The 15012-nt window shown below is 39.6% G+C and overlaps 1 protein-coding gene across 1 annotated transcript in view; it reads right to left on the bottom strand.

Moving 5' to 3' along the window:
• The window catches only part of SRBD1 (S1 RNA binding domain 1), a 207194-nt gene that overhangs the window by 152920 nt on the left and 39262 nt on the right, over nt 1-15012 (bottom strand). The window contains exons 10-11 of the mRNA XM_019548564.1: nt 13057-13164; nt 3838-3995 (exon numbers count right to left, since the gene is read on the bottom strand). Of these exons, the coding sequence (XP_019404109.1) occupies nt 3838-3995; nt 13057-13164 (266 nt within the window). The remainder of the gene's footprint in view (nt 1-3837; nt 3996-13056; nt 13165-15012) is intronic.

The following is a 15012-nucleotide window of genomic DNA, read 5'->3' as shown; positions in this document are numbered from 1 at the left end:
CCACCTATGTTTTTGAATGGAAGTGGGCATAAATGCTGAGCTTCATGGAGTGTTGCAGGTGCTCTTATCACATAGTAAGTGGCAACTCCTACTATCACAAACTGGGTTGAAATATGTCAGGAAACTCAGGGTGGAAACAGACATCACCTTTTGTTGCCTTTGTAAACCATAAAAATTCCACGGTGGCACATCTCTGTAACAGAGGAACAGCAGGAAGGCACTCCCAGGGTTTGAGGGCCTGATCCTGGAGAGCAACCCCACAGGAGATGTGTTTTACCACATGGAGCATATCAGCCTTACTCTTTAGTGATTCGGAGGTGCCCAAGTACTTAAAGTCACTTTTGAAAGCTTAAGTGACTTCATACGAAGCAAACCAAAAATGTTGCTTAGAATAAGAAGCAGGAAGACACCCGATCATAACAATTAGGGGTCCACTGGGTATACAGCAAATAAAAGAAGCATTCTGAACAAGTTTCATTAACCTGTAAGAGGATGTGCACAAGTCTCAATAAAACCATGGCATCATTGATCTCAAGTGACAAGAAGGTCTTAGGTCATGGCATAATATAGCCTTTCACCTCTGATTTATCAAAACTAACTAAAATAGGAAACAATTGAAAATTAACAGTGGATGGCCATTCCTTAGTTTGTACAAAGTATAAAAATCCATCACGTATGTCCTATGTGCTTATTGTTCGATTTCTATAGGACAAATGACAAAAAAGTTACAGCCCTTTCTGAAAGTCAAAGGTATGTTTACACTGGAAAAAAGATGGAAAGGAGGCATTTTTAACTCTGGTTAAAAAACTAGTGAAGAAAAGGTAACCTGAGTTTTATCACAGGTTAACAGCTCAAATTCAAAATTACAGGGATATCACAGATTAAATATGTCTCGCTAAAATTTGTTGAAACCCATGAACCTTTCCTTTATTACTATTAACAAACCTTATTTGGGTTGGGGTTTTTTTGCTGTATAGAAATATACTTGGAACAGAAACAAGGACAAAATGGGAAGAGAAAGGAAAAAAATCTCTGCACATCTCTACAAAAGTTTTCTTCAGCCCAGATTATAAAAACATAAGAAGAAGTGCCATACTGGGTCAAATCAGTTCACCAAGGGCAAATCATGCCTGACCAACCTGACTGCCTTCTACAATGAGATGACTGGCTCTATGGATGCAGGGAGTGCAGTGGACGTGATATACCTTGATTTTAGCAAGGCTTTTGATACAAGTTTGCAGATAACACCAAGCTGGAGGGGGTGGTAGATACACTGGAGGGTAAGGCTACAATTTAGAAAGACCTAGGCAAATTCAAGGACTGGACCAAAAGAAATCTCATACAGTTCAGTATGGACAAGTACAAAGTCTTGCACTTTGGACAGAACAATCCACGCATGAGTACGGGCTGGGGACCAATTAACTAAGCGGCAGGTCTGTAGTAAAGGTCCTGCAGGTTACAGTGGACAATAAGATGAATAGGAGTCAACAGTGTGCCTCTGTTGCTAAGACGGATAGCAACATACTGGGCTGCATTCGTGTGGGTGTTGCCAGAAGATCAAGGGAAGTGATTATTCCCCTCTATTCAGCACTGGTGAGGCCACATCCGGAGTATGTTTTGGGCCCCCCCACTACAGAAAGGCTATGGACAAATTGGAGAGTCCAACAGAGGACAATGAAAATGTTTACGAGGCTGGGGCACATGACACCTTTGAGGGAACTGGGCTTATTTAGTCTGAAGAAGAGAAGACTAAAGGGGGATAATAGAAAACAGAAGCCTTCAACTACCTGAAGGGTGGTTACAAAGAGGTTAGAGTTGGCTGTTCTCAGTGGTGGCAGATGACAAAACAAGGAGCAATGGTCTCAAATTGCTACAAGGGAAGTTTAAGTTAGATATTAGGATTAACTTTAGATATTAGGAAAAGCTTTCATGAGAAGGGTAGAAAAGCACTAGAATAGGCTACCCAAAGAGGATGCAGAAACTCCATCCTTGTAGACCCAGGTAGACAAAGCCTTGGCTGGGGTGATCTAGTTGGGGATGGTCCTGTTTTGAGCAGAGGGTTGGACTAGACCTCCTGAGGTCCCTTCCAACCCTAACTTTCTATGATTCTAATGGTCCATCTAGTTCAGTAGCTCATCTCTGGCAGTAGCAGGAGTAGATATTTTAGAGGGAGAGCACTGAACCAGGTATATCTAAAATAATCTATCCCCTATACATTACCCTCTCTGGCATCCACCATCATTGCTTTAGAAATGCCAGAGGAAACATCTCCAACTGTTCTGTTCACTAGCTATTAATAGATGTAATCCACTAGTTTATTTAGTCCTTTTTGAACCTGACTGTGATATCTGCCTCTACAACCTCATAAAAAAAGTACTTTCTGCTGTTACTTGTAAAGCTGTTCCTTATTAATTTCAGTGGGTGCCCCCTAGTTTTAGTATTCTGGTGAATAACAGTTCCCTGCTCACTTTGTCTACATTCTTCATGATTTTATAGACTTCTTATATTTTGTCGCAGCTTTCTCCTTTCCTAACTAGTCTTAGGCTTTTTAGTCTCTCCTGGGATGGCAACTACTACATATTCCAGATCATTTTAGTGGCCCTTCTCTGCACCTTTTCCAATTGTACTACATTCTTTTTGAAATGCGGAGACCAGAACAGCACATAGTATTCAGGGTGTGGATGCACCATGGATTTGTATAATGGCATAATGCACTGATGACATTCTTTGTTTTGTTTCCAATTTCATTTTTAAATCCTACCAAAATTCTTAATGTTTTTTTTGGTCACTGCTGCACACTTACCTGACATTTTCAGGGAACTACCTACAGTGACTCCAAGGTCTTTTTCCTGAATCACAAAAGCTAGTTCAGAATCCAGCACTGTGTATATAGTTGAGACTATCTTTCCCCACGCGCATTTCATTGCTCTTGTTGACACTGGAGTTTATCTGCCATTTTTTGGCCCACTCACTTAACCTGGGAAGATCTTTCTGCAGCTCCTCTCAGTCACCTTGGGATCTGACTACCAAGAATAATATGGTATCATCTGCAAACTTGGAGATTTCACTGTGCACCCCCATTTCCAGAACACTGATGAAAAGTTCAAAGAACACTGGGCTCAGCAAGATGTGTGGGATGCCACCTTTGACTTTTCTCCACTCTAAAAAAAGGACCATTTAGCCCTACCCTTGGCTTCCCATCTTTTAACCAGCTCTTAATCCATGAAAGAATTTTCCCTCTAGTTCTGTGGCAATTTTGGAGGTTTTTTTGGTACAATGGAGAGGTTTCCCTTGTAGTCAATCAAGAACGATGCCTGTTCACTAGTTCTACTGGTCCCAAGCCTTCCACAAGGTTTTTTTAAATTTATTTTTAAAATACATACAATTAAAGAAAACAAAGAAGCAAAGTCATCAGTTTTTAAAGGCTTACATAGAGTGTTACTTCTGAAGGCGGCAAATGGAGCACATATTAAAATAGTGATTCTATTTTAAGTTGTAACATACTGAAAAGCCAATTCTTCATCACCTTCTGACTTACGTAACTATTCTCACTAGTGCAAAATGTGCTCAAGATGGGCAGAACACTTTCCACTTTGCACAGGTGAAAATGACTACTTAAATCAGTGATATTACAGACATGGGAAGTTCAATCTCATGTCTGTACAAAGGATTTTGAAAAATTAACATGCAAACACAACAAGCTAAAACCTAACTTTAAAAAGTTATCATATTATATTACAGAGCATATTATATTACAACTAGTATGTCTCATAATTCAAGAAATATGTACAAGCGGCAGCTGAAAAAGCAGTTGGTAAACTTGAAATTTAAACTTACTGGTTGGTGAAATGATTGCCAGCTTACAGCCATGTTTGTACCCAGGGTCAACTCCCATCAAAGTACGGCCTCTGACAGGGCTTGTCAGCAGCAACTGTCGCAGATTTCTTCCAAACATCATTACAGATTCCTTTTCTGCATCAGATGTTAGTTTTGATCTTGGAAGGTAAAAAGCAAAAATTTTATTTCTCCAATTCATTTTCAGATAGCAATTTTGAGTTGCTTGAAAATCATGTCCTTTCTGGAAGGACTTCAAGTTATTTCTTCATTACCTTCAAATTAATATTGCATTACTGATCATCTTAGGTTTTTGGGACTGATATGGTTCTAAACATAAGAGAGTATCGCCTGTAACTGTGCTATGGTATAAGTTATCCATTAGGGCTGTGCGAAGCTTTGGTAGCCAATTTGATTCAGAGGAGATTAGGCCTGATTCGAGGACCAAATCTCCGAATCCAAATCAAAATCAGGAGACCAAGTAAAAGTTCTGAATTGATTTGAAGCATCTGAATTGATTTGGAAAAGCTTCAGAAAAAGCTTCGGCCTATTCGGAGATTCGGCCACAGACTAAACAGGCAGCTGACAGCTGCCTTCAGCTGGTAAGTCTGTTGGGGTAGGGAGAGGGGAGGGGAAAAAAGGAAAGGGAGGAAAGGGGAGGGGAGCGTGGGATGCAGGTGCAGAAGCACTGGGAGCAGGGGGTCTGCCCTGCTGCTGCCTGCCCAGCTGTGGTTCAATTCCCCAGCCCCCAGTTCAATTCGCCTGGGAGCTGGGGCAGCTCCACGTGTCAGGCAGAGCCTGGCATCGCTCAGCCCCAGCTGCCTCAGGGCCCAGGCAGCACGTAGCACCCTTCTGAGCCACACTGCACCTGCAACGCGCCATGGGGCAGCTGCCACATGAATGTGTATGGGGGGGTGATCCCTGCTGCCCTGTGCTGCACAGGGGGGCTCTGCCACCAGCACCCAGAGGCCCCAATCACTGCTCCTGCAGCCAGTATGTACAGGGCTTTTTAAGTGCCAGGAGGCTGGGCCAGGCAGGGGCTGGGCAGGGCATCCATGGGGACTTCTCCCATGGCTCCCCACCACCCAGGGAGAGGCAGGCACAACCAGAGAAGCCATGGGAGAACCTGCAGCCGCCCAATCCAAATCACCGAATCTCTCCAAATCAGCACCAAATCTTCTGAAGCCAATTCAGCTGAATGGATTCAGGACAGTTATCCGAATCGAATCACTCTCCTCCAAACTGTCCGATTCCAAATCTAATACTTCTCTATTCACACAGGCCTATAATGCATATTTTACCTTTTAGTTTCATATCTACTCAGTATTGTGACTGGTCAACTATCGCTAATTTCAGCTAGTTTCTATCTGTAAATGAAAGAATATTCTGATCCACATCAATCTGGCCTTGAGAACAAATGCACTGAGTTCATTTTTTAGTGAAAAATTTTGGAACAAACTGAAGTAGTTAGTTGCTTAAAGAATTACTACTAATCAAAAGTGATTTAATCAACTTAGTGGGAAGTAGACTAGATAGCTTTAATAGGTCCAAAGTACTGTAATTCACAAAACAGTCAGTTTGGACTTATATTGTTTAACAAATATAACTGAAATTGTTGGCCTGAAAAACAGTTTCAGATACAAGATAATTACAACAGCATGTTTAGCATGTTTCTATGTCTTTTATGGTTTAAGCTAAGCTAAACCTAATGGGCACAAAGCATTCCCTAACTCAAAAAGACCAAGTAACTGGTACAAAATAAAACATACAATTTAAACAGCTATGACACAAAAATATTCTTCAGTGTTCAGGTATTCCCCAGTCTTTGACTGTCTATATATCCATTCTCATCTATGTACTGCCATCAGGTACTAAAGTATTTGACACACCAAACACACCAAGCGTCAGAAACCAGCATATTATTTCAAGAGCATCTCCCATCTCTCATCCCCCACTCTCCTACCATGAACGTGTCTTTTTATGCCAATCAATAAAGAACCCCAGTATGTACATTTACCTAATGTTGAAACAAACTTAAAATTACAGAAAAACTCTGTATGATTAATTCTCTCCATGTAATCAGGTATTATATGGGGGGGGGGTGAGAGCCTGTATATATTAAGACATCTCTACAGTGTTATTTTCAGCCCAGACTATGGTGCAATGGAAAGGTTTCCACTGTAGCCATTCAAAAGCTGAATAATCAAGGAAACAAAATATATAAAGCCTCCTTATACAGTTCATTTTGTACATTTGACTGCATTTTACATAGTGCTACCATTTCCCCACAAAAGTGGACCACTTGCCAATTTTGAAGGTCTTGAACAGAACAACTACATAGAGAAAAAAAGGTATTTTAAAAAAGACAGGAAAATGTTTCTAAAACTACAACAAGTGAGTTGCAATATCTGAAAAATTTTAGCTTCAATTTTTGAAAGCACAGCAAATTTCCCGTTGGTGGTACTCAGACAATCTACCTTTACATATCCTTTGTAAAGCATTTTTTAAGACGAGGCATCCTTAGCACAGAAGAAAATTAAATCCCCCTGAAACCAGGCAGACACCATTAACACAAGAATTATCTAAAGCTGGATTTGTATGCATGCCCCCTGCAAAAGGCCAAAGAACAAACTGTGCCCTGCACTGTGCCCAGGAGGAGTCACCCCCAGGCAGCAGAACAGCTGTACTGCAGAAGCCACCACTGAATCCAACAGCAGCAGTGTCTTAAGCCATGGTAAGCGTGTAGGTAAAGACTGAAGGATCTGCATGGAGGTGTTGGCTGTTCTCTATGCAAAAGTGTGTTTCATATGGCCTAGAAGGCTGTCCTATAAAGAACTACAAACAAACGGGATTTGCCCCTAAACACATGTTACTAGTTATGTACACCTTATGGAAACATGTTTAAAATTGCCTTGGATTTACAGAAACTTTTATAGTAACAGGAAATGTTACTGAAAGTGCCAGGTGTGTGGGGGAACATAAAGTATGTCCTTTCTATTACATAACATCCTGTATTTTTAATTTCAAATATAGACTTCTCTTTTCTCTCTCTCTGCCTCTCACTCAACACTTGTATTGATGACGTGGTCTGCCATTCCAAGTCCTACCCTTGATTTTAAATTTTCGGTAGTCATTTGATCCTTAATAAGTGTCACGCTACCTAAGACAATGTAATATCCTTTTATTTTTCTCAGTACCCCACTGTCTGTGTCCAAATGGCAAGATGTCCAGCTTTGTTTTTCTAATTTCTGACATTTTTCAATGTTGAGAGAAAAGTGTGAGCCAAGGAAGGACAGAGGTTCATTCCTTTAATATAAGAACATTAATTATTTTGTAAATTTGTGATTTATTAATTACAAAGAACAAATACTAACAATACAGATACTTTGACTGCCTTCCGTGAAAGCCTGAACTTCCTTCAGTCATCATATCACCAACAGATGTATTTTAATAAGGGCAATTATCCTAATCTTGTCCTGTTGACCTCAGTATTCACAGCTGGAAGATGAGGGATCTCAAGTAAGACTTTCTTTTCAAACTTCAAATTTCCACATTCAACATTTGGGGCAAGACATTTAGTGGGAAAATGTCTGCAAACTAGCTTCAGGTGTAAAATGAGATTTAAAGAAATGGTTTTTGTGTCTCAGAAGACTAGTAAGGAAAAGAGCTATGGAAAATTATAAAAGGATTATACATTAAAAAAAATGTCTCTGGCACTTCACTTCCATATAGCACTGCAACAACATAAAAATATATTCTGAAATTCCAAAAGCAACACTGGATATTATAATACCAGATTTGAGAAATAATGATATCTGACAAAGTGAAAGAGAGGAAATGAAACAATACATAAGGTAATTGTCTCGCTGGCGAATTCTGCCATTTGAATCACCAGAAGCAAACATTTCAATATTCTCTTGGAAACTTTCTGCTCCAGCATTTAATAAAACAGCAGAGGATCTTAACACTAAAGAAGGCTTTAAATGTTTTAGCAGCCCTATGCACGACTATAAAGAAAAAGCTTGTGGTGGGAGGAGAGGGAGAGAGAAAGGATAAAAAAGGATAGGGTTAAGTGGCCATGAACCAGGAATAGTACTGGCAGGTGCAGTACATTCCTGCCCATGGGGGTTGTGTTCCAGCACTCACCCTGTATCTCTCTAGTTCCGGGCTCTCCTAATCAGAAACTGCCAATTGTGGCAACTAATCCTAAACAATAAAACACAAACAAACTTCCGCTAAGAAAGAGTGAAAACTTCATACTCATTTAACTTCTGAGCTAAAGCTACAATTAGCCCAATCCAAGTTTTAAAAAAAACTGCAGTAACCCACTGTTACAGGAAGTCTCACAACATAATACGGAGATGGTGAGAATTTAATTGAAAGTGCAGGTCTGGTAGAAACAAAAGGGTACTCTAATCTTTACCGCAATACAGGTGGTCCTCAACATTTTGAGTTACAACGTTTCACACTTACAACGTTTATAAATTGACAGATACCCTGTTTCAACTTTATGACGTCAGTTTTGACTTTACAACACTTGATCCAATGTGATGCTGTGCCAGCAAACAAGTTCGCTGCATCACCCATCTCCCTGGAGAACATCTGTCCAAACTTCCTGGGACACTACCTTTAAGAAAGCAGACAGGACTCCAGAAAAACCTGCAGCCAAGACTCTTGAGAAGACTCCAGCCAAAAGCCCTTCAAAAAATCCAACCAAGAGCCCTTCAAAAAATCCAGCAAAGTCACCTCAAAGAAGTCCTTCCAAATCAATATGATTGCTATTTACAATATAAATACATTAATGTAGCTATATTACTCATCTATAATTGATCGAGGACAAAATTCTGGGGTATTTTTGGTTAAAACAGGGCATCGGGCATTGGTTCAGGAACCAATCCCCCATTTATAACATTGTTTCTTATGAGAAAATTGGTTCTGAGTTACAACATTTCAACTTAAGATGAGGTTTTCAGGAACCAATTGTGCCATAAGTACGAGGACTACCTGTATTTCAATACAATTAAATACAGTCCAAAATATATTACTATATAAGTAGCCATGATTAAAAGTATCTAAGTAAAGCTCAACACAAAGCTAGCTGTTGTGAAAAGAACTGTTACACATACCTAGCCCCTAACTTACAGAGCATCTGCTTTTGAACAATTTATACAGTCCAGAACAGTCTTTGGATTATACAAAAAAAAAAAAAAAAAATCACAACAGAAAAAAAGTAGTACACAAGTGTTTAGCTTAAAAACTGAATTAAAGAGACAATATGTTAGCGAATAGTGCTCCTACTACATCTCAAATCAATTTTTCTTAACACTGTCGCTTCAGGAACAGGATCTGCTTTTTATCCCATGGTTAAGGTCTTTGCTGAAATCAAGCCATCTGTGGATCAGTAAAAGCCATGTTTCTTTCACTGAATCAGGATGACTTTTGGTAGCTTCATAAATCAAATGTCATGTTCTGTCACTTTCTCACTTTCCTAACTAATTATCCCATTGATGAGCGCTTCCCATCTATACGGCATAGTAAACATGGGAAAGCAAGCCTCCAATTAACTGGCTCCCTTTTATTCCCATATACCCCTCATCATTATAGTCATCTGAGTTCATAGTTTTCTGAGTTCCTAGTCATGGATACTACTAAAGATGGGACAGGTAAAGAAAACAGAGGTCTGAGCCAGTCGACTCCCTCAAAGCATTGTTCATGCCTAAACCTGTGTGGAGGATTAAGGGAAATGCAATTACATCACATTTTTGATAAAGGCAATTGAGTAACCAAAAACCATTACCCTGTACAATTTTCCTCTTAAGCCAAAAAAAAAGCTTTGTCTATACTAATATGATCGCCCAGTCAGCTGTATCAAAAGTCTTCACACAGTCTTCCTGGGAAACAAGCAAGAACAGGAAGCCCTTGCACTGTTATTGAATTATGACAAGATAGACAAATTACTCATTACCCCACACAGATATGAAAGAAGTGGAAGTGGCTCTCAAGAGAGTTTGGAGGTGGGCTGAAAAGTTCCAAGGTAGGAATCCTGCAGCAAAACCTGGGATAAGGGACTTGCTTGAAAAACTGCTTTTACTGTCAGTCTTATTGTTAATAAAGCCAAACATGAGGAAGAAGCAAAAGAACAAACTTGGTTTTAAGACAGCTTGAGACTGGCAACTTCTCTGACACATTTAAAGGAAGCCAAGAACACAGCCTCCTCAAAAAGAGGTTTTTGCATTTTTGACCAATACTGGTCACAGTATCTGGCTGCTTAATTTTTAATCTTTTAAAAAATAATCTTTTTAAATTTTTAAAAAGATTCAGGTTACTTTCAAAAGCATCCTCAGTACTACAGTAATCTTACTGAGGTACCATATCAAAATGTTGACTACTGCTTTTGAAAAGTGGGGGGAATGGTCTGGCCAACACAGCACAACACTTTACAGTGATGCAGTAAACTGAATCTAATTTGGGTAGAAGGAGCACTCATAGGCAGGTATGTTACAGGGTGAGGCTGACATCTCTCTCCAGTTATGCCAGGCCTTATATTTAAAATGTGACTAGTGATTCAGAATACCTCAAATTTTAGGCATGTTACTTGACAAACTGTAAAGGTGTTACTTGAAAATAAAATTATTTTGGTTTCTAGTTGGCAATGGACACCCAAAATAACAGTTCACTTTTGAAAGTGTAGGCCAATGGAAGAGTAGCATGGCTACTTCTGCAACTCAGAGGGGATTGTCATGTAATTATTGTTATCCAAAGGTAAAGACTGTACAAAAGTAACAGAATATTCATGGTAGCTACTGCACCTAACCAATGATCTTATCTTGAACATTAAAGTAAAATTTTGGGGTCCAGAGAAAGGAACAAGACACCTACCATAAGCCTCCAATAGCAAGCCAAACATGCTATCAATCCAGAGGAATATTTTACATGTTAAGTGACCTGTAATTCTGGAGCTAATGTCATCTTAACTGTATCCCTACTGCAGCTGCAATGAAGAGTGGAATTAAAAATAAATGGTTACTACGAAGGATGGATAAAGGAGAAAAACTCCTCATGGTTGGGAGGGAAAGGGATAGATTTCTCCACTCTTCAAAAGCTAGAGGAGGTCATGGGAAGGGGTTGCAAAAGGAAACAAAGATGATCTTCTAGAAGTGTCAGCACAATCAGTTATGCTTTCCAAAGGGCAATTCAGTGCTTCCCCAACTCAGATTTGTTCATGAGGTACATAAAATTCAAGTCTATAAAGCATTTCCAAAGCTCTGCATATTTCACATGCAAACTTTAAGGACCAAATTTTGACCCTGCATGGTTTATTTTTTCATCGATAATAATGGCAGCACATGTGAATATCCCAGACCAAAATGTGCCCTAAGCAACCAACTTGTATCAGAAACACTAAAAAACCCTTAAAACAGAACTATCCCCACTTTACACAAGAGAACACTGAAAAAGAAACTATAGCCAAAGCTTGGATAGTAAATAAGTGGAAAGATTTGAAGTATATGAGAAGCCCAAGCCACAAGACCTTGTCTACTTTGGGGTTCTATGCCAGTCACAAAGATCAATGGCCAGCCCTCTGTGCAGCTGCACTGGCACAATCCCCGAGGATATACAGGGAAAAGTATGCTAATCTTCAATAGGGCACATCCAGAAGGGCAGAAACATGCACTTCCCTAGGCCCAAGTAGCAGCGTCACACCTTATGCCACTGTTACTTGTTTCCAGGGAATACCTATGCTACACGCACGCTGGTATGCAGCAGGTTAGCCTAGGTAGGGGAGGGGAGGCAGGGGCCAGCAACTGTGCTGGCACTAGCAGCCTTACCTAAGGTAAGGGAGCTGACACCATGGCACTCCTGCAGCAGGAAGCCCAGCCAGAAACCAAAAAGTGTGGCTCCAGCCAACCAGGCTCTTGTTTTGGACAGCATCTAATGCTGCCACATGCACTGTCCTGCTTTTTTTTTTTTTGGCATGGCTTTTTTCAACCTGGGATCTCCTGGCATCAAACTCCTACCCCTGCCCCTCACCTCCCCGAGCTGCAAGTTAGCAGCACAAGAAATGCCTACCTGAGCGGTGTGTGGCTACATACCAGACGTCTGCACTCATCTGGACATGTTCACGGAGTTTCATCTGAGTTTTAATCTGCCTCAGTACAAGCTCTGGCTTTCTCAGTTCATAAAGAAGCATCAAACCACAGCCAAAAAGCCACGTACAGACAAATTTCCAGTTATATAAACAGGTGTTATAACACAGAATCATGATGCAAATTAAACCCAACATGGCAGCCTATGGTTTTTTTTAAATTTGTCAGTCACTTCAGAGTCTATTTTCAATCGGTGAAGGATCTGTGGTTAACCCCTATCCAACAATGGGAAAATAGAGAGTCTTAAATGTTACTTTGGCACTGAAATTCCTTGTTATTTAAGCAGTAGTATATATATTGCATGTGACACTTCATCTCATGATACAGCTATTATAATGTCACTGGAAATAAGATTATTGCATTCTCCAGAGCCATTACAATATCCACACTTTAGTATCAGACTAACATTATGACTACTATATTTATCTTGTAGCGGAGATGACAAACATAAGGGACACTTCCAGCAAGAGCAATTACGTTGTCAGTTTCTTCCAGACAGGTAAGAGAAACAGAGATAGAACAATGTCAGTGACAGCATTATTGCAATGGCAATTGTGTAATGGCAAAAGCAGATGTCTAGGACAATTTCAGTGACATAATGGTTTATATTAAGATGATGATAATGATGTGATTATAGGCCTGTAATGTAAACTCCACATTGGACTTGGTTAGGAAACACCTTATGAAAAGTGCAGTAAACAAATTAATTTCCATTACAAAGTTAAGTTTTTAAAACATTTTAAATGCTTTTCCTTCATGACCAAACTTACTGATATTTATACCTTCTGAAACTTTTTAGTATATTATTTTGTTTAAAAATTACAACAGAAAATGCATCTAACCCCCCCCCTGCCCCCAACAATATAACCAATGCAGTAAAGATCAAACCATTTATCTTTCTTAGGACACTATTGGATATGACTGTTTACCTCAGGCTACATTGGATACGATTGGAAATTAAATCTGAATGATCAAGATACAACAATTAATCACTTCTCAAATCACAGGCTAAACTGAGCATCATTTTTCATAGGCTATAAGACAGTTTTTTAATATCCTATGAGACTGTATTTACCTGAATTCTCTACAGAGAAGAGGATAAATAAGGCGTTTATATGAATCTTCTACTGAATTATGCAGTATCTTCATTAACTCTGGTTTTGCATAGCGTTTTGGTCGCCACCTGTGCCAAAAAAACAGCAACATTAAACATACCTACCATATATGCACAAGTATACAAAGATCTCAAGGAGATACAAAATTAATTTGCCACAACTGGAAAGGAAAAAAAAAAAGATAATTCTTTAGTATGGATTGTTTCAGCAAAATGTGTTATAAATACCAGCACTATTTCATCAATCCTGCAGCAGTTATAGCCTCAATGATGAACTGAAATAGGCATGGTCACATGACATCAGATGGGTGCCTGAAGCTAGACCTCCATGGGAGATACAACATCATCCACAATCCCTTGCCTCACAGTAAGCATTTCCCCTGTTTGCAGTACCCTACAAAAGGGGGATCAATTTGAAAAGGACTTCCCCAGAAGAAACTTGCTGGAAGATCCTCATTCAGAAGAGCTCACAGGGTGTGCAGAATCAAAGATGGCTACTGCAGAACAGGTGGGACAGCAAAGGCGAAAGATAAAACAGAAACAGCAACTTTAACCAGAGAGGGCTTTGGTGAGTTATTCTCAGAAATCAGAGCTTTAAAATTCTCAGTGGGGGCTAAGTTTGATAAAATCAAAGTAGAGATAAAAGAAATTGGGGGCAGGGTCACTGACTTGAAAATAAAGGTGGAGAGAAACCTGCAATCTACTGTAAATCTGCAGAATAAAATTAAGATGATGGGAAAGGAAAAAAGAAAAGAAAAAGAGCTTGCAGAGAAAAATGAGATTATAGAAAATTATGAGAAGAAATAGTAAGAGGGCTCCCAGATGTGGAGAAGGAGAGATCAAACACAATATTTAAAGCAGCTGAAAACAAAGGCAACAGTCCCTTTAGACATAGCACGCAGAACTCTCTATATACCCACTAATTCACACAAACTAAGAGACATTACATACATTTGCTCTATTTTGAACAAAAGCAGAAGATTCTGAAAGTTAGAGACTTCAGCTCCTACTCTGGAAGGATACAACTGTTTCAAGACTTGTTAAGGAGAAAGAAGGACCTTTGTAAAATTACTGCACCTCTAAGAAGCAAATATGAGATACAGATAAGGTTTTCCATTTAAACTCATCTTTACACATCAAGAACAGCAGTATATTACAAAGAAAGAAGAAAGATAGACTTAAAAGCGCTGAGAATCTGAATTTAATGGAAAGCACCATGGCATTACAGCTTGAGACTGGCACAAACAGTGAGAAGCAACACCATAGTACAGAATGGCAAACTATTAAACTCTGCAAAAAGCAGGTACCAAGACAAAGCGACTGGGAGAATTCCCATAGTTTTGTGACTTGAGTTGGACTAAATAATAGCATGAGAAAGAAAAAAAATGGAAGGGGGAGTATCACAATGTGAAAAAAAAAAAAGATGCAAAGTTGAGAACCAAAACCATTAAGGCAATGGGGAAGTAAAGAGATATTCTAAGGCTAAAGGCAAAGGCTAAATGGGTTGGGGAGATAAAGTAACATGGGAAGAGACTGGGGGAGACCTGAAATACTGCTCTGCACAACTTGATCCAGAAAACAGTACCTGACAAACTATAATATAGTGCCATGACTCCCCTAGAGTGGGAGTCAGGAACCTCCCACAAAGGAGTTCACTACTCAGGTGCGGAGGGATTAAACACTGCTTTCCATCTGAGGTTCAAGGTGAATCTCCACATTTCAGGAAAGGTGTAAAGGAAGGATACAAAAATAAGGGCCGCTTAGGGATCCAAAATGGAGGGAAATTGAATTGGGTATATGATGAGCATAGGAGGAAGGAGGAAGGCTAACAGGTAAAGGAAAATAAACATAAGGATAGTTTGGGAATTTGAAAAAAGATTATTTAAGTGCAAACTTTCTCTTCTTAATGTGGTTTCC

This window comes from Crocodylus porosus, unplaced genomic scaffold (genome assembly GCF_001723895.1).
Source record: "Crocodylus porosus isolate Cpor-Errol unplaced genomic scaffold, CroPor_comp1, whole genome shotgun sequence".
NCBI classification, from domain to species: Eukaryota; Metazoa; Chordata; order Crocodylia; family Crocodylidae; genus Crocodylus; species Crocodylus porosus.
Note: the sequence above shows the minus strand (reverse complement) of the source record. Positions and strands in the feature narration are given on the sequence as shown.